At 54.0% G+C, this 19875-nt stretch overlaps 1 protein-coding gene across 4 annotated transcripts; it reads right to left on the reverse strand.

Annotated features, from left to right (window-relative positions):
* Positions 1-4874: 4874 nt before the first annotated feature.
* Positions 4875-19781, reverse strand: CUL7 (cullin 7). Of its 4 annotated transcripts, none has more exons than XM_032299454.1 (26): positions 19394-19781; positions 18007-18591; positions 17432-17583; positions 16789-17289; positions 15852-15990; positions 15555-15751; positions 14994-15249; positions 14207-14444; positions 14024-14129; positions 12761-12988; positions 12393-12483; positions 12126-12297; positions 11875-11980; positions 11463-11558; positions 11102-11277; positions 10639-10772; positions 10123-10305; positions 9749-9855; positions 9479-9661; positions 7674-7834; positions 7289-7505; positions 6915-7185; positions 6087-6232; positions 5826-5952; positions 5527-5744; positions 4875-5269 (listed from the first exon to the last, which is right to left on the reverse strand). In XM_032299454.1, exons 2-26 carry the CDS (start codon positions 18581-18583, stop codon positions 4946-4948), a joined length of 5106 nt encoding a protein of 1701 aa, XP_032155345.1. In that variant the 5' UTR covers positions 18584-18591; positions 19394-19781; the 3' UTR covers positions 4875-4945. The 4 variants fall into 4 exon arrangements, with proteins under 4 accessions (XP_032155345.1, XP_032155343.1, XP_032155346.1 ...); XM_032299452.1 differs by having other exon boundaries at positions 17914-18591; XM_032299455.1 differs by having other exon boundaries at positions 5527-5732; positions 19394-19780.
* Positions 19782-19875: the final 94 nt, after the last annotated feature.

Here is a 19875-nt window from a genome sequence, read left to right on the forward strand (position 1 = left end):
TATTTTTAGTAGAGACGGAGTTTTGCCACATTGGCTAGGCTGGTCTTAAACTCCGGGTCTCAAGTGATCTGCCTGCCTTGAACTCCCAAAATGCTGGGTTTACAGGCGAGAGCCGCTGCTGCTCTTGACCTTATTCTGCTTTTGTGTGGGATTTGTAGGTAGCCTAGAACTGCTTTTTTTAGTGTGCCACATATTGGGATAGGCAACAAAGTCTTTTATAGTGTAGGAGACAGGCCCTATCTTCTGTGTAGATTTGTGGTGGGGAGTTTCCCAAGCGTGGGAAATGAGTTCAGGTGACGTGGTTATAAAATGTAAATGTCCACTAAAAGGCAGGCAGTATTGGCTACCCTAAGCCTTCAAACTGTTGTTTTTCCCCTTCAGCAAGGATCCAGTGGAGACATTGGAAAGCTCTGAGCTTCAGCTTTTGGTTTTGGTTTTTGGTAATAGGTTTATTGAGATACAGTTCCCTTAACTATACAGTTTACCCATTTAAAGTATACAGTTTTTTTTGTTTTTTTTTTTAGTATATTTATGGAATTGTGCAACTGTTGCCACAATTTTGGAACATTTTTGACACCCCCCCCCCCCCCAAAAAAAAAACTCTCATACCCTTTAGCAGTCATCTTCAATCTCTTCAGCCCTAGGCAACCACTCATCTACCTTCTGTCTTTATAGACATCTGCCTATTGGGGACATTTTATATAAGTGGAATCAGTATGGCTGGGCATAGTGGCTCACGCCTGTAATCCCAGCACCTTGGGAGGCTGAGGTGGGCGGGTCACAAGGTCAGGAGATTGTGACTATCCTGGCTAACACGGTGAAACCCCATCTCTACTGAAAATACAAAAAATTAGCCAGGTGTGGTGGCACATGCCTGTAATCCCAGCCACTTGGGAGGCCGAGGCAGGAGAATCGCTTGAACCCAGGAGGCAGAGGTGGCAGTGAGCCAAGATTGTGCCATTCACTGCACACTGGTCTGGCGACAGTGAAACTCTGTCTCAGAAAAAAAAAAATGGAATCAGTATGTGGTCTTTGCTTGGTTTTGTTTTTGGGGAGGTGGGGGCTGACTAATCTTGACAAGCCAAGGTCCCAAGCCAGCTGTAGGAATAGAAGGAGTTACGGCTGTGAGGATGGCCTCACGATGGGGTCAAGATAGTGAACTTCTGTCCCGTAAGTTATCGTAGAAATGAGGCAAACTGTCTGCCCTGTAGGATGGATGGTCCTGAGGGAAAGGTTCACATCCTTCCTGGTGCTGGTGACAGAAAACTGGACTGTGCTTGAAGTCAGAGCTTTTCACCTGAATTTGGGCAAATCAAGCAGGCCTGAGTCTCAGGGTAGGGTGAGATGTGTGCTGAGGAGGGCAACACGGGAGCTGCACTGCAGATGGAGACATGCAGGGTTTCAAGGCCAAAGCTGGTATGTTCTTCCTTAAGAATTGCCGTAGGCTAGGGTTGCTGGCTCACGCCTGTAATCCCAGTGCTTTAGGAGGCTGAGGCTGAGGTAGGTGGATCTCCTAAGGTCAGGAGTTGCAGACCAGCCTGGCCAACATGGTGAGAACCCATCTCTACTAAAAATATAAAAATTAGCCAGGTGTGGTGGTGGGCGCTTGTAGTCCCAACTACTTAGGGCTGAGGCAGGAGAATCACTTGAACCCGGGAGATGGAGATTGCACTGAGGCAAAGATCACACCACTGCACTCCAGCCTGGGCGAGATGGCTCATGCCTGTAATCCCAGCACTTTTGGAGGCCAAGGCGGGTGCATCACCTGAGGTCAGGAGTTTGAGACCAGCCTGACCAACATGGAGAAACCCCGTCTCTACTAAAAATTACAAAATTAGCCAGGTATGGTGGTACATGTCTGTAATCCCAGCTACTTGGAGGCTGAGGCAGGAGAATTGCTTGAACCTGGGAGGTGGAGGTTGTAGTGAGCCAAAATCGTCCCATTGCACTCCATTTCTTAAAAAAAAAAAAAAAAATAGTGAATGTGGTGGCTCATGCCTGTAATCCCAGCACTTTGGGAAGCTAAGGCGGGTGGATCACCTGAGGTCAGGAGTTTGAGACCAGCCTGACCAATATGGTGAAACCCCGTCTCTGCTAAAAATGCAAAAATTAGCTGGGCTTGGTGGTGGGCATCTGTAATCCCAACTACTTGGGAGGCTGAGACAGGAGAATCTCTTGGGAGGCGGAGGTTGTGCCACTGCACTCCAGCCTGGGAGACAGAGTGAGACTCTGTAAGAAAAAAAAAAAGAAATGGAGACTTTTTCCATCACAGATGAGCAAGAAGGTACCCCATGGGAGATTGGCAAGGTGACTGAGTAGGATGCCCAGGGGTTGATGAGGGTGAGAGGGGAGACCCCCCCCATCTCCTTTGAATTTCACCTCCCTCCCCACTTCCAGATGAGAAGGAGGGTGAAGAAGGAAAAAAAAATGAATTAAAATACCAAAGAGCTGGGAAAATGACTCCCTTTTTAGTTCCCAGCATCTTGCTGTTAACCTTGAAAGAGCTGCAAGTGAATGCTATCTCTGCCGGCTGGAGCCTGGCACTGGTTCATGCCCCCACGTCTCCACGGACCAGGCTCCGTCCTTATACACCTCTGCCAACAAACAGTTTGTTACTCTTGTCTTGTCTCTGTAAGCCCCCTCGCCTTCTGGTCCCCACTCACGCTGCCTATGAATTAGCAAATCAATGAAGCCAAAAGATGTAAGGTTGGATGTCCAGCAAATGGGCAATTACATAGTTCTGCCTCAGTTTCCCCTTCAGCATTGTAAGCCTATAAAAGGGGAGAGAAGCTGCAGCTTAAGGAGCTTGGTGAATGAGGTTGTAGCACCCTGCAGCTCCCTGCTGAATAAAAAGCCACTTCCTTCCTCAGTTTGGTGTTCGAGGTTTGTTCCCTGCCACTCCTGCTTCAAGGGCAGTGAGTTCAAGGCATAGCCTTTGGCTCAGCCCAGGGAGGAGGCCTCGAGGCAGAAGGAGCACAGTAAGTCCTATCGTCTGTCCCTACGTGCACTGCATGCTGGGCTGGCTACCAGACCCCACAGCAGGAAGTGGTTTGAGTTTCTGCTGAAGCAGGATAAACTCATAAAGAGCAGGAAAGTCTAGAGAAGGGCAAAAAACTCTGGCACTTGAGAGTGAGCTCAAGAATATTGGGCCTGGGCCAATAAAAGTCTATTATCTCTGGTTCAAAGGTGGAGAGGCACCCAAGTGACAAGCTGCAGCAACCCCAATGTGTCTGGGCCCAGCAGGTGGCCCCCACCTGCTGCTGCTGCCTGTCTGGACTATGCTCCAAAGAGCAGCCATGGCTCAGCAGGCAGGCCCCTGCTTTGAAAGCCACCAACACCACCACGGGACCAATACTGCAAAGCAAGCACGAGCCGTCTGTCTGCTGGGGCCCCTCTGTATTATGGCCTCATTCTGAGCAGCCCGATTGTCCCACAAGCCATGGCCTTTTTCCCCGCTAGACTCCAAATCCCAGGCTTGGTGGCACTCAGTTCTCTCTGTCTGGCTTCTGTGGCCTCCTTTATCACCTGACTCTTTCTCATCCCTCTTCCCCCTCCTTCCAAGGCTTTTTCTGTCACCTCTGGGCTATGAGCTTTGAGATGCCTGGGTCATCCCTCCTCCCCAGTGGCCCTGCCAAGACACAGAGCTGTACCCCTGGCGCAGGGTCCCCTGGACTGACCTGAGCTGCCCTGCTTCAGTGTGGATGGTGCCAAGGGAGCCAATCATAGTAGCAAAAGCAAACCTCTCCAACAGCAGGAGAGTAGAGGCTTACCGATGGGGCTAGTTAGGGGTAGGAGTTTCTGCTTTTTCTATAATAGAGACAGGGTCTCTGTTGCCTAGGCAGGAGTGCAGTGGCTATTCACAGGCACGATCCCACTACTGATCAATCAGTTTGGGAGTTTTTAGCTGCTCTCTTTCTGACCTGGGCCAGTTCACACCTTCTTAGGCAACCTGGGGATCCCCCACTCCTGGGAGGTCACCATATAGATGCTGAACTTGGTGTAGATACCTGGACAGCACAGCACACTGCAGCCCAGAACTCCTGGTCTCAAGCGATCCTCCTGCCTCAGCCTCTCGAGTAGCTGTGGCTAAAGGTGCATATCGCTGTGCCTGCAGGGGTAGGAGTTTCTTTCTTTCTCTTTCTTTCCCCTCCCTCCCTTCATTTCTTTCCTTCCCTCCCTCCCTTCCTTCCTTCCCTTTCTCATTTTTTCTTCCACTCTCTCATTTTGAGAATCAAGGGGTAGGAGTTTGATGACAGTGAGTGCAGCTCTGCAGGGATAGAGAAAGGGTGGAGGCAGAGGAGTGGAAGAGAGGGGCAAAATGGAGGAGATTTGTGGAAGTAAGAAATGTTGGTCACTGACCTCACCTTCATCGTTTCAGTCTTCCTTAGGGAAGGCACCAAGGAAGCACATTGCCTTCCGGGAGTGGTGGCCAAAATAGGGACTCACTGGCAAAGCCTTCATTCGCCACGTCAAATGCTTCCATACCTGTTACTTGTCAGAGTCCCACAGTGACTGGGCTAATTCCATAAATGAGGAAAATGAAGCCCTGTTCGATAATCTGCCCAAGTTACAAACCATCTGGTGAGTGGCCAAGGTGGGCTTGGGTCTCCAGCCTGCCAGATGAAAGCACTTCTGACCACACACCCTCTGAGACAGGGCTGAGTGCCATCATCCTGCCTGGGTCCCCTCAATCCCTCTGCTAAGTCGCACCTGACTCCCTCTGCCTTTCTCCCAGTCTACCATCCTCACCCTAACAAGACCCTTGGCATATCATGTGACAGCCTCAGTGCCAAGGGCTTTTTCCCCACCAGCCGTGAAAGCTCCCCCACCTCCCCGCTCAAATCTCGTAGCAGTTGCCAAACACGCACAGGTCATATAATCAAACTCTCACATTTTATTTCTGTAAAAGCTCCAGCTCTACCTTCCCCTGATCCCAAGTCCAGGGCTACCGGAAGGTAGAGAAGCTCTGGGTGCCAGTGCCGGAGGCATATGGCACGCCCCGAGAGCGAATCTGCAGGGTATGGAAGGTGAGGGGGGGGTTGGGGCCTGAGGAGCCTGGGTTCAGGGACTCTGTGTGAGGCTCCATGACAGTCACAGGGACTGCATAGGACAGCACCTGGGGCCGGTCATCATGGCGTCTCAGCGTGCCCTTGCCCAGGAGGTGCAGGATGCAGGAGAGGACATCGGTGCTGCTGCAGGCAGACCCTTTACCAAGGCTGCTGACCAAGGCTCTGGGAGGACACGGGCCCTTCTGCCAAGCCTCCAGCACCTGGTGTGGGGAAGGAAGAGAGAAGTGGTAGGTTAGAGGCAACTGACCTCTCCTTGAGCTTCCACTCACTCCAATCACAAGCAGCTAGGACAGGATGCCCCAAGGATGCCAGGTGCACCCTGACCTCAGTCCTCACACTCCTACAGGTTACTTAGTGAACCAGGTGCTTTACCACATGTGGACCCAATCCTCGTCCTGAAGACTGCTCCCCTAAGCCCAGCAAAGATCTGTCACCCACTGTGCCCACCCCCGCCTACCAGACAGACAAGCTGGTCAATGTGCAGCCCCTCGTCCCCATGGGCCTTGAGGATTCGGACGATCAGGCAGTTCAGAAGGTTCCGTCTCTTCTCCAAGTTCCGGCCCTCTTCATCCTCAGCTTGCAGGTATGTCTGAGGTGGGATGAGCCGCACAATGTCCCATCTCGACCTGGCTTCCTTGCTGCCATCTCGAATCTTGAGGACCCCTGAAATAAACGTTGATCACTCACTCAGTGGAGAGCCCATGAGGAGCCCGGCCCTGCCTCAGAGCAGAGGCCCCTCTGGCCCTAAGTGCCTACCTCCTGGTGTATCCTTTTGCTCGTGAAGGTCCAAAGGGCCTCTTGAAGAGGTGAGAGGCCCAATCGCCTGATTGAGCATGTCTGCGGAGAGCCCTGAGAGTGCTAGCAGACTCTCCACAGAGATCGCCTTCAGAGAACAACAGATGGGAGACATTCAGGGCCTCCCCAAGGAGTGGAGAGGACAGAGGGAGTCAAGGTTTTGGGAAGAGAGGCGAGGGACTAAGTGGGAGATGGGAGAGAGGTACAACGGGGCTGGGTCACCTTCAGATCATTGAGATACAGCAGTAGCCACATCTGCACAGTGGACACTTGCAGGGTCTGGTTCCCAAACTGCAGTTCAGCCCAGCCCAGCCACGTCCACTGCAGTTGCCTCTGTGAGCCTGGCTCTAGGGCAGGGTGGCTCTGACCTGGAGACGTACCAGGAATGGGGAGGGAGACAAAGAGCAGGGGAAAAGAGGGAGTTGGTATTGGAGGGAAGGTGCGCACTGGTCAAGCTCTGCTGATCTCTGCAAGGCATATGACCCCAGCATTTATGGACACTGGGGCTCCCAGTCTGAGCTTCCAGATCTCGGCCTTCTCTGGGCCTGCCTCCATGGTGTGAGCTTCAGGTATCTGGGAGCTATCCTATGCCTAGCCTGGTACCAGGCAGGCTCTCATCAGTGTCTTTGAGGGTTGCCATACGGGTTTTTTTTTTTTTTGAGACAGAGTCTTGTTCTGTCACCAGGCTGGAGTGCAGTGGTGCGATCTTGGCTCACTGCAACTTCCACCTCCTGGGTTCAAGTGATTCTCCTGTCTCAGCCTCCGAGTAGCTGGGATTACAGGCACACATTACCAGGCCCAGCTAATTTTTGTATTTTTAGTAGAGGTGGGGTTTCACCATGTTGCCCAGGCTGGTCTTGAATTCCTGACCTCAAGTGATCCGCCTTCCTCGGCCTCCCAAAGTGCTAGGATTACAGGCATGAGCCACTGTGCCCAGCCAGAGACCATCTCTTTTCACATCAAGCCTCCCAACACCAGGGTCTGCCCTCAACCCCAGGTCCTTTCCTGGCAGCCCATCCTCTCCGTAGCCCCCTCTGCCTGGCTGCTCACTCTTGTTGTAGAAGTTGGAGTATCTGTTCAAAGTGCCCCTCAGGTAGGAGGGTAGGCAGGTTCTGGGGTTCAGTGTGTGGCAGATCGAGGCGACAGGCCAGCAGTGTCGGGACAGGACAAGCACAGAAACTTCCGGCATTGCCCCTTCGTAGTATAGGTCCTCATTCTCCTCCTCTTCCTCCTCTCCCTCCGCTGCATCCACCACTGCTGCTGCCCCAGCTCCCTCTTCCTTCTCACTCTTGTGCTCCTTGCCACTGGCCTCATGGTCCACCTGAAGGAGCACAGGGTTCCCAGATGCCATGGCCTCCTCCAGTCTGCTCCACGCCTTTCTTCCCCCTACCCTTTCATTTGCTCATCCCTTCCAAGGTACTCACCTGTATTTTCTTCTCTGCATCCTCCAGTTTTAGGAGTTCCTGATCCAGCCTCTGGAGCTGGTAGACGTGGAACTGGCGCTGCAGCTCCTTCGAGGTGCTCAGGCTCTGCAACATCTGCTGGGGGAGGCGGTTGGGGAAGCAGGGACCGATCTGCTCCAGCACGGCCCCCTCCAGCCAGCTCGAGACCACGCCCAGGAGACGGTCCGCCATGTAGTGCCTGCAGCACATGCAGCCCGGGCCAAGCCTCAGTGTGGGCGTCAGTGTGGCCCAGCCTCCCGCTCTGAGACTCCAGCCTGCCTCTATCCCAGACTCCCAGGCCTGTGAGCTGGCTCTGCCACTGTTATCCTGTCTCCCGCCAGCTCCCGCTCCCTAGGTCCACACTCACTGGTAATAATGCTCAAAGGTGGTGGCTATCTCCAGGCCAGAGAAAATCAGGACAGCTTCCAGGCATTGCTGCAGCTGCGCTAGCCTCTCCATTTCCTGGACTCCACCGATCCGGCTGCCCTGGATCTGCTGGTCAATATGCCGGGCGAACTGCTCACTCACCTGAGCAACAGCAGAGCACAGGAAAGCCATGAACCACAGGAAAGCTGTGAACGAGCCAGCAGAACAGGTGAGTGGGAGGAGGGAGTGTCTAGAAAGTAGACATGAATGTGGGCTGCTTCCTAAGGTGGTCAGTGCTTTTATACAACTATTTTTTTTTTTTTTTTTTTTGAGACGGAGTTTCACTCATGTTACCCAGGTTGGAGTGCAATGGCGCGATCTCGGCTCACTGCAACCTCCACCTCCTGGGTTCAGGCAATTCTCCTGCCTCAGCCTCCTGAGTAGCTGGGATTACAGACACACACCACCATGCCCAGCTAATTTTTTGTATTTTTAGTAGAGACGGGGTTTCACCATGTTGACCAGGATGGTCTCGATCTCTTGACCTTGTGATCCACCCGCCTCGGCCTCCCAAAGTGCTGGGATTACAGGCTTGAGCCACCGCGCCCGGCTATACAACTATTTTATAAAATCATTAACCACTGTACAAATTAGCAATATTAACAATTACAGAAAGTGCCTTTTCACATTGTGTCTAAAAATCAAACTAATAATAATCATTCAAAATGAAAAAATAAGGCCAGGTGTGGTTCATGCCTGTAATCCCAGCACTTTGGGAGGCCGAGACAGGCAGATGGCTTGAACCCAGGAGTTGGAGACCAGCCTGGGCAACATGGCGAAACCCCGTCTCTACTAAAAATACAAAAAAAATTAGCTGGGCATGGTAGCACATGCCTGGGGTCCCAGCTACCAGGAGGCTGAGGATCACCTGAGCCCAGGAGGTTGAGGCTGCAGTGAGCTGTGACTGGAATACTACAAGCCTGGAAGAGAGTAAGACCCTGTCAAGAAAGAAAGAAAGAAGGAAAAAAAGAAAGAGAGAAACAAAAAAAGGAGAGAGAGAGAGAGAGGGAGGGGAAAGAAAGAGAGAGAGAGAGGGAGGGGAAAGAAAGAGAGGGAGGGAGGGGAAAAGAGAGAGAGGGAGGGAAGAAGGGAGGGAAGAGAGTGAGAGAGGGAGGGAAGGAGGAAGAGAAGAAAGGAAGGGAGGGAGGGAACGAGGAGGTAAGTTACATGCACAAAGATGGTCCTGCTGCAGTGTTCCTGATAAACTGGGACTGGAGGCTACACAAGGAGCCAGGGCTTCATGCTCCTGCTGCTCTGTACCCTGCTTTCCAGGGTGCTTCTTGCATTTTAGCTCATCATTTGTTTTTTGCATTTTTTTTCTGAGATGGAGTCTTGCTCTGTTGCCCAGGCTGGAGTGCATTGGTGCAATCTCTTCTCACTGGAACCTTCACCTCCTGGGTTCAAGCAATTCTCCTGCCTCAACCTCCCAAATAGCTGGGACTATGGGTGTGTGCTACCATGCCCAGCTAATTTTTGTATTTTTAGTAGAGATGGGGTTTCGCCATGTTGGCCAGGCTCACCTCAAATTCCTGACCTCATGATCCACCCACTTTGGCCTCTCAAAGTGCTGGGATTACAGGTGTGAGCCACTGTGCCTGGCCACTATTTTTTTTTCCATTTTTCGAATTTCTGATGACGTGGCTATATACTAACATGTTCATCATAGAATGGGAATGGAAGGGTGGGCCATTTGGAGGAGGTGAGGAAGGGAGAGTTTGTAGGGATGAGGCAAGGGTGGAGGCTTACGTGGGCAGCTTTGAGAAAAGGGAGCTTCAGCAAGGCCCCCGCACAGCCATTCTGCAGCGCCAGCAAGAAGGCTGCCCGTGGCCCAAACAGCTCAGAGCTCGAGTTCTGCAGAATATTAAAGTGCTCACAGTAGCGTGGCACAAAGTCATTGTCCCGCCAGGATGAGGTCAGAAAATTGTTCACCTGGAAGGAAGGGGCAGGAGCATGAAGACACAACCCAACACACCACCATTATGGCGTCCCCTCTCCTCCAGGCCTGCTGCTGCCCACCTGCTTCTCCACCACGGCCTGCCAACAGCGGGTCAGGTTTTTCATGATGCTGCTTGGAAGGCCCCGGGTAGCCAAGGAGCTCCAGTCGTGGCTTCTGTTTCTGCCCTCTGTGGAGACCAAGAAAGTGGCAGAGGCAAGGAGGGGGCAGCCCCTCCACTCCCAAGTCCCCATCCAAGGGGGCGCCCTGAGGCCTTTCCTGACATGCTGCCACCCAAAATGATGTTCTTGGATAGCGGTGACACAAACTTGGAAGCTGAACAGGCTGAGCACACAGGGAGGGGAAGGATGAGGATGGACGGAAGCCTGCTGTGTACACGTGGGGCCCGGGAAAACGCTCCTAACTAGAGCTCCCCACCTGAATCCCCACTACTCACTAGGCCGAGGAGTGGCCGCCACAGGAGGGGGTGCCTCGCAGGGCTCCACATGCACCAGCAGGTGAGTGAGACGGCGCACCCGCGAGAAGAAAGCTGGGCCTCGGCTCTGGGGATTGAAGACAGCTTCCTGGCACTCCAGGTACTGGTCCAGCAGCCAACCCAGGGGGCTGATGCCATCTTCATCTAGAGGGTGAGGTAAACAAACCAAGGCACAGCCATGTCTGCAGGGAAGTGGGAGAAGTTGGGCTGAACAGGAGCGTGGACAGAGCAACTGGACAGAATGATACAAGGGAGGGAGTAGCAAGGCCCCTCCTGCACTTATGGTGTCAGCTGACACTTGGGAGTCATGGGAAAGGCGGCAGCCCCTGGGCTGTGAGAAGACGGCACTGGGGTTACAAACGCAGGTGCCAAAAGGGTCAGGGCATAACCCAGGTGGTTCTAGGGTAGAGCAAGAAGGAGCTGCTTAGTGGAGCCAAGCCCTGAGATGGCAGTGGGACTAAGTGTCAGCATGGTTACCGGGGGAGGTGATGTTCTGCACCAGGGGGCTGACCAGGGCCTCCCAGCAGGTCTTGCCCAGTGCTTGGGCGGCCTCATCGTCAGGGAGGAAGCGGTCAGCAAAATTCTGCTCCTGGCGCAGAGCCCCGTTGAGTCTGGGGTTGAGAATGGAGAAGGAAGGTGTCAGAGGCTTAAGGCATATGTTACCCTAGTGTCCACCCTGCCTAAGACTGCCAGCTAACCCCCAGCACCCAAACTGAACCTTCAGAGCTTCCCTGTGCTAACTGGTATATCCCATTCCCAACCCACTGGAGGAATCTCTTCTCTTTATCCTTTCTTCCCCTCCCACAGCTCAGAACACTTCAGCCCCCTCCCCAAGCATATCAAACCGCCACCTCGAAGCTTCCGTGGACCCCTGCCTGCCAGCTACTTGCAACAGCCTTACCTTCCCACAGACAAAGGCATACACGCAACTCTCACACACCTAGAACTCAGGTGCAGGAGGCTCCTGCGGTCCTCCGCCATGTCCTGGCTCCAGGCCTGTGCCCGAACCATGTAGAAGAGGCGTGTGTGACGACAGAGCTGCTCCCGGAACACTGGCCAGAACGTGGGCTTGGGGCCTAGGATCTCTAACCCCCGAATGCGCGTATCAATGCCACCCTGAAACACACAAGACTGGCTTCATTCGCCCCACACTCTCCTTGGGATGGGCTGGAGTCAGCTACGCCCTCAAGCCTCACCCCTGGAGCTGCCCGAGACCCAGGCTGGCCCTCTGGCTCAAGATCTGCCCGTTTATGGGGCTCAGAGCCTGGTACCCAGGGCCACACCCCACCCCCCGGCCCCACCTGCTGGCAGCGCTTTATGCGGATCTGGATGATGGGCCAGAAGCGGGTCAGGTTCTCCAGGAGGATCACCCGGCTAGCAGAGGGCATCACATTCACCTGGCAGGGGGCAGAGAAGGCTGTCACCTCCACATGTGCAGATGGGAGTGCGGAGGGCAAGCAAGTTGGCTCTAGGCTCCAGTCCTCTCACGGGGTCCCTCCCTTCCCCAGCCCTGGGATGTGTAGGGTCCTGCAGAGCTACTCTCGTGCCACCCTCATTGTTCAGGGCCTGGTGGCACAGGCACAGGGATAAAGGACACTATTTTCTGCAGGGCTCAAGACAGGTGGAGTAGATAAAAGTAGGATGTGACCAGATCGAAGTGGGAGAGTAGATCCTGTGAGGGGAGGGCTAATGGCTAATGGCCTTGGGCCCTACCGAGTTGAGTTCCGTGTGAAGAGAGCTGGTGCTGTCACCCCCGCACACCACCACTCGGGCCGGCATGTAGCTTGAGTCCTCGCTAGCCACGAGCAGAGTCAGTTGCCTGGGAGTAGGGAGGAAGAACCATTTGGAACTTGCAGACAGGGCCCATGGCCAAGTCCAGGGGGTTGGTGCTTCCCCCAAAACAAACACAGGGGCGTCACAAGAAAGTGTAGGTGTGTGGCAAAGCACAGGCGTAGTAGCGTTACCTGACAAGGACGCCCTGGCGCATGTGCAGGGTGATATGGTGGGAGCCGGCGCTGCCGTTGGACTCCCAGTAGGTTTTGGGGTTGTGGTCCGTCAGTTTGCTGGCCCGGTGCGGGTTGGAGGACACCTCCACCTTCTCCCAGCAGTTGTCCTCCTTCACTTCCACACTGGAGCCTGGGGGCAAGTGGGAAGGGGTGGCGGTCACAGCCCAGTAGGGTACAGAGCGGAAACAGACATAGGTGTGGGGAGGTAGGGCAACAGGCACGAACCCTGGCACAGGTATCTGAGGAACACATCAAAGAAAGGGATGTTGATGGGCCGGTGGGTCCGTCTGTGGTCTTCGATCTGGCCCAGCACCATCTGTAGCCAGAACATCAGAAAGAAGGGGCACAGGGAGGAGGGGGAGCACAAGAGACACGTGGAAACACGGATGAAGGCAGATCAAGCAGCCGCGGGACTTCCTCCACAGCTCCAGCAGAGCAGGCCCAGATGGGGAAGAGGGGCAGGGGAACAAATGCCCCAAGGTCACTGGAGTCACCTGCTGTTCCCAGCCGTGGGAACACAGCCCTTACCCGCCACTGCTCGGGTTTTATAGTCTGATGCTGCCCTGAGCCCACAGGCTCCCCTTCCTCCTGACCTGCATGCAGCCTCCCAGGATGTTGGTGATGAGTTTGCGGTAGAGGTGGGCATGCTTCTCGCACTTGAACACCATGTCCCGCAGCTCCTGAGCCAGCTCCAGCTTTCCCAGGTGCTTTTCCAGGGCCTTGGAGATGGCGTCTCTTGCTCCCAGCTGATTCAGCACCACAGCATAGTCCCTGCTCACTGAGGTCAGGTGGTGCAAGAAGAAAATCAGTTCCTGGAGCACCTAGGTGGGGACATAAAGCAGGGGATGAATGAAGACAGGGCGAGGGCATCTGCAGTAGCAGGTACCCACTGTGTACTGGGTGCTGGGGGTACCAGTGAGCAAGGCAGAGTGAGGAAGTAAAAAGACAGGGATGGGGAGACACAAGAGCCAGGTGGAGTTAGAGAGCCAAAGACAAACCAAAATGGAAAAGGGCACAAGATGCCCTGCTACTCTAGGGTTCTAGGCTGCTGATTATGCTGGCAAAAACTGCAGAGGGCATCCCTGGGTTCTTTCATCCAGGCCCCACTGTCCCAAAAACCAGTTGTAGGGCCGTGTTTTGAGATGTTCAGGCACAGACACCTGAATGGCTGGGAAGGGACTGACGGGGACTGGGTTTGTGTGTATACTCAATGAGCCCGCCTTAGAAACTAAATTCTAGATAACAGCCAAAAATACAGCCACACTGTAAATACCTACTGTCACCATGACCCTAGTTCTCTGAGCCCCTCTGAAGCCTTCTATGCCCAGGGCTCCTCTGTAGCTCTTCCAGGGGTCTCTGGTATATGATGCCTTTGCCTCCTTCATCCCCCTTTCTCCCACAGGCCTAGCCAAAAAAAGGAGCTATTGAAGCTCTTAATGTTTTATGTATATATGTGTGTATATATATATATTTCCACGTCCTTTTGTGTAAAAAAGAGGGTGGTGAGATCACACATTTGGGTTTGCTTATACTTGCATAAGGGAACATGGGACAGATACATAAATTAATACAAGTAGTTACCAGTAAGGGGTGTGTGGGGGACACTGGGAGAAAAGGGATTCAGGTGAGAGCAAGAATTCTCAGTGTATACATTGTTAGAGCTTTTTGATTTGTGAACCATGTGAATGTATTAACTATTTTAAAAAAAATAAAATTCAATTTTAAAAGCAAAACTCAAACCAAGAGCCCAAAGAAGACTCCGTCACGCCCTTCAGAGCCTCGCCCAGCAGGTGTGCCTCGCCAGTGGCTGCCTTTGTCCTCTCCCCCAGCCTCTCTCCAGAGCACGGCGGGGGTACCTCTCGATCAGTGTTTGGGGACCGCAGGCAGGCCATGCAGGCATCCACAGCCTCGTGCCAGGGGAGCAGCAGTGCCTCGGGGAAGTCCACCAGCTGCTTCAGGATTCTGGGGGCAGAGAGATGTGCAGCCAGCCTCATAGCCTCACTTTGCCCTCAGAGACCCACCTGTCACCGCCCTCTCACCTCAGCACGGTCAGGTGCAGGGCCCTGTTAGTCTCCGGAGTGTCCAGGCTCCGCATCAGTGCCAGGAAGGGCTGGGGCTGCCGCTGCAGCTGCAGCAGGAGTGGCTTCACCTTATTCTCCTGGGTCCCCTCTGAGCTGAGGGCTTGCTCTAGATCCAGGAGGATTTTTCCAGCTGGACCATAACTCTCCACCAGACGCTCCAGGGGAGTGTTGGGACTCTGAGATGGGGGTTCTTTTGCTACAGGAAGGGGACAGTCACAGGAATTGGCCATTGTTAGTAATGTAAAGGTTCAGAAATAGACAGATTCATAACTCTCAATCTTTTTCTCTAATTTATGCAAAAAATGTTTTAAATTTTTAATTTAAATTTTTCATTTAAATCCCCCTAAAAGTTAGGTTTGGGGATATGATCTCTTCATGTCTTTGTAAGACAACTTCGTGACAAATTTTATATTTTATATTCTTAAAATAGCAAAGTAGCTTCATCTGCAAACAGGAGAGCCCTTCCCTTTATTTCAATGCATGCAATATGTTTCTCTACAATAGAAAAAGCTAAATGTGTGGGCTTAAGTCTTCAAAATTCTCTTACAAAATTTTTTAACTTTACATCCTCCTTCACTCTTTGAGGGAACACAATGTCCACTTCTCCATTTGTTGCTTCTCTCTAAGTTGCAGATTCTAAGGTGGCATCACTTTCAGAAAGGATTGCATAAAAATCAGCACAGACATCTCTCCTCTGCTAATGCCCTGAAGGTGTGTCTGCTCAGCGGCCGTGCCCGGCACCCACCTTCCACTTTGGCTGCATCTTCTGAGTCCTTAGCCTGGGCCTGAGCTTCCAGCAGGAGGACATCTTGCTGGGCTTCTAGAAGGGATGGGTAGGCTGGCTGCCCTGCGAGGGCTTGAGGCCCATATTGCTTGTAGACATGGCAGTTGATCAGCTCTCTGAGGGCACTGTCATTGAGTCGCTGTGGCAGAGTCAGCAGCAAGTCCTGGGCCAACTCTATGGGCACGGCCAGTTCAGCTAGGATCTCGTCATCTAGAATCTGCCATTGAGGAGCAGCTCTCACTGTAGGCAGCCCTGCCAGCGCAGAGGCCCCAGGGAGCTCTTGGTAGGGGTGGGGCTCCCTCTGCACACATACCCTCCATCCTGATCTTCTCACAGCTGGCAGCTGGCTCCTCCCAAACAGCTCACCAGCCCCTCCCACCTCCAAAAATTCCAGACCTCTCCTCTGCAGCCCCTTCTACTCTCTGACCTCCACTTTTCATCCCGAGCCTTCCAAATGCTCTACACAGTCCAGCCCTTGCAATACAGCCGTCCAAACTCTGAGTGTCTCCAGTCTGGCTCTACCTCCCCATCGAGGTTCTCCTGGAGGATCTGGAGAACCTCCTGATGGTCAGGTCCATCCAGCTTCTTGATGAAGAACAGCAGTTCCCACCACTCAGCCAGCGTCAGGTATTCACGCTCCTCAGTGTCCTCATCCTCAGGCAGCACGTAAGGCACAGCATACAGTTCTGTTATGGGCCTCCAGCGCCGGGTGGGCAGGGCTGTGGAAATGGACCGAGGGGCACAGGGATGTCACCGGCAACTCAGCCAGACCACCGCTACTCTGCTCAGAGCTGACCCTTGCTTCCTCCCTGAGCTCACCTCTACCTAGGACTCCACTGGCCACCGCCCCTTGGTACTCATCAGACTCAGCCACGTCCCCAATGTCTTCCTCAAAGCCCAAGATCTCCAGCATATGCCAGTGCACCCAATAGGTACGGCCTGTTGACTCCCACAACACCTGGAGGATAGGGAAAAAAAGGGAGGGAAGGGGAAGGGAGGACTCATTAATGACTGGCTGTGGCCCAATACTGAGGACTTACAGCTCTCAAGGTGACTACCTGGCCAGGTTTTAGAAAAACCTCCATGTAACAAAACAGCAGCATATGGAGAATACACATAAACACACACACACATGCGAAGGATGCCTTCTCCTTTGGGGGATGGGCCTGCCTCTCCTCTCACCCTATCTTTCATGGCTTATGCACCCACACTTCCTTCTGGTCTCCACCACTCCATCTCCCTGATCCTGACCTTTGGAGGAGTCTGGCTATATTTTTTTCTTCCTGGGAGTGAGTCTTCTTGCCTTCACAACCTACTAAACTCAAGATTTTTTTTTTTTTTTTTTTTTGAGATGAAGTCTCGCACTGTTGCCTGGGCTGGAGTGCAATGGTGTGATCTCAGCTCACTGCAACCTCCACCTCCCGGGTTCAAGCGATTCTTCTGCCTCAGCCTCCTGAGTAGCTGAGATCATAGGCACCCGCCACCACGCCCAGATAATTTTTTGTATTTTCAGTAGAGACAGGGTTTCACTACGTTGGCCAGGCTAGTCTCGAACTCCTGACCTTGTGATCTGCCCATCTTGGCCTCCCAAAGTGCTGGGATTACAGACATGAACCACTGTGCCTGGCCCACCATCCCAATCTTACTGAAAGCTTTCTCTTTGGGTGGCCTGCTGAAGCCCCCCATGGGGAAGTCTCCAGCTCTGCCCCACCCCAAATAGGCCCCCAGCAGTGTGCTACCACCGTGTGCCACTCACCTGCACGGGAGGTACGCCGCTGTTGCTCTGCCGGAACTCACCCTTGTCCCCAGCACTGATCTCCTCATAATCATCCAGCATCCGCACTCGCATCCCTGGCTGCAGTGTGTCCCGCACATACAAGGCATAGGTATTGCCACTTGCAAACTCAGAACGAGGGCGAAACCGTCTTGACCTCCTGAAGGAGGGCTGAGCCTGGGCAGCAGGGAGCCCTGGGCTCACAGCTGCCAGCTGAGGCTGGAAGATGGAACTGGGGGACCGTGCGGAGCTCCTTGGGTTGTCTGAGGCCTGGTTCCAGCGCATGGCTTGCACCAGCTCCGAGATCAGGGTGCCCATGGCCATACTGAACTCCAGCTCTAGTTGACCCCTCTCCCCGCTCAACTCCTCAGGAGCAGAGGTGTTCTGGGTTCCTGCCTCTGCAGCACTGTCGTTCAGCTGATCCAGAAGTGAGGCGACATGCAAATACCGCTTCACCAGGGAGAAGAGCACCCTTCCGGGGACCTGTGGGATACAATCTTTGGTCTACATCCACCTCGTCCCAGCTTAAGCCCCTCTCTCCGTACCATCCTCTGTAGACAGGTGCAAAGACCCAGTCCCTAGATCTAGTTCACCAGCTCCCCCCACCTTAGACCCCAAAGGTTACCTGTGGTAGCTGAATGCCCTCAAAAGACATGGGATGTTCAGAAAGCGTGGCCTGTGCAAACAGTGCTAGCAGAGCACAGCGGCTATCAAAATCCAGGTGTTTCTCAATGGCTTCTTGTTGGCTCAGTGACAGAAGGATCTGAGTCCGGGTCCCTGTAACCCACACCCCAATCAGTAACTTCTCCCCAACCTCACCCTTCCTAAAACCTTAGACCCTCTACTCTTTCAATCCAGTCCTTTTGCCACCATACAGTGGGAAATAATTGATTTGCTTCAAAAGTTAAAATTTGCTAGCTTATATACACACACACAATCTGTAATAGTCTAAACTCTAAATTCTTCCTTTGTATAAAAAGTAACTAATTAATATGAGGTTTTTGAAGATAGTGTTTCCTCTTTTGGCAGATACCCCCTGCCCTCACCCCCATTCCCACCTCCATTTCTTCCAACTCTGAGAGAAGGGCAACAGAATCATTTACGTACTGATGAGATCAGAGGCTCCTGCCACAGTGTCCTGTGAGTCCCTGAGCCGACCCAGCCCTTCTGCTTTCCCTTCCTCCCCACACTGCCCCTCACCAGCATCATGGGAGGACAGGGCTTGTATCATCCGGCCTGCGCTCCAGCGAATCTGATAATCGGGACTACTCAACATGTGCATGAGCAAGTCCAGGACCCTTGGGTCCTTGAACACCCCAGTGAGGGGCTCGATGCTGGCATAGGCACTGAGCACGTGGACAGTGTGAAGTAGAGGAGCAGGAGGGATGGTGCCCACACACTCCTCCAGCTGCCGAAGGGCTCTCTGAATGAGGGACTTCACATCGGTTTCCATCTCCTCCAGTACAGATTTGTCCAGGACCCCAACCTCCCCTGCAGACTGGGAGGGCCCGATGACCTGGCCATCCTCGCCCAGCATCTTGTGGCAGTTGGCATAGATCTCATCCTTAGACATCCACAGCAGGATATGTTCAGCCTTGCAGTCCACTTGGCCAGATCCCCCGTCCCCATCATCGCCACGCCGCAGGATGAGCCAGCGGATCTGGTACTCAGGATGCCCATCATGGCCCACTCGCTGGCGGATCAGCTCATCAGGATAGGCATGTAAGCCAGGCCCCAGGGGCACCCTGAATTCCCTGTAGCGGAGTTCCCCCACCATCCTGGCACCTGGAGCACACAAGGAAGACAGAACAGACAAGCTAGAGTAAGGAGAGGTCAGAAAATCGGACAACCAGGAGGTAGGGAAGCAAATGGCAACAGCTGGAGGGCAGGGTGGGGTAAAGCCAGGCCCAGGAGTTGCATGCTGCATGCTGGATGGGGGCAGGCCTAAGCAGAGAACACTGGGGTTGTGTTGTGAAAGAACACAAAATTGGGGGGCTAAAAGGAAGGTTCCCAAGACCCTGAGGCCTGGAGTGGGTGGGTTTGGAATAGTGGGCAGTCAGTGGGGGCAGGGCAGCCTTGGAGTTACAAGTGAATCCCAAGACTTTGGGACAGGCAGCAACCCTGGGGGCATGTGAAGCCCAGAGGAGATTTGGGGGGGGGGGGGGGGTGGGAAGGAGATCGCGAGTGTGTGTGGAAAAGTGTGTTGTCTCTAGGATTGGAGCATGGGCGTGTGAGTCGCAGAGATAAGAGACCCGAGAAATGGTGGTGGAGTGTGAGGGCAAGGCGCGATGGGCTGGAGGCACCTCTGACTGGAGCAACCGGAGCAAGAGTGCTGGTGGGGGTGCTGTGAGACCAGGGCAGGGTGCACAGGAGACCAGGTAGGGGAGGGGCGCGGGGCTTGGGGGAACGAGGTTGGAGACCCGAGAAGCCTGGGGTGCGTGCGCGATAAGGTGGGGGAAAGGGCCTAACTCCCATAAACTAGAACCCAGAGACACGGTGGGATGCGGGGCCAAGGTCAGGTGAGCGCGAGGCTCCACGGCCAAGTGGGCAAGGGAGGAGCAAGGGGCCGCGGCGGGGCTCTGGCCACCTCAGAAGTCCACCGGGGTCCTGGCGCGAGGCCTGTCCTTCACAGAGCAAGGGACGCGGCACAGACGCTGGCGACGAATTGGGTCCCACCTGGGCCCCGCGAGGGGATCCAGACGGAGAGACGGGAGGGGGTGTGCCTCTGCGGAACAGGACGGCGCCCGCGTGGGTCGGCAGCCACTAGGGCAGGGTGGGGCCTGGTCCCTGCCAGTGACTCCGCCTGCCAAAGCCACGGCTCATTTCCGCCAGACCCAGCGGAAAGCTAGAGGCCCCGGGAGAGCGCTGGGCGGAGCTGCGGGTGCCACCTTGGCGACGCAGCACCTCCTTCCCTGCGCCGCCCTTTCCTCTTCCTTTTTGTCCTCCCTCCTGCCGGAAGTGCCCTCCCCGTTTCCCAAAGTCAAACTGGAAAAGGCCTTGGACGTCATTAATTTCCACCCCCGGGCTCCATTACCTGTAAGGGAACTGGGGAGGGGGCAGACCCAGCGT

Source organism: Sapajus apella, unplaced genomic scaffold (genome assembly GCF_009761245.1).
Source record: "Sapajus apella isolate SASKATOON/1434 unplaced genomic scaffold, GSC_monkey_1.0 scaffold41, whole genome shotgun sequence".
NCBI classification, from domain to species: domain Eukaryota; kingdom Metazoa; phylum Chordata; class Mammalia; order Primates; family Cebidae; genus Sapajus; species Sapajus apella.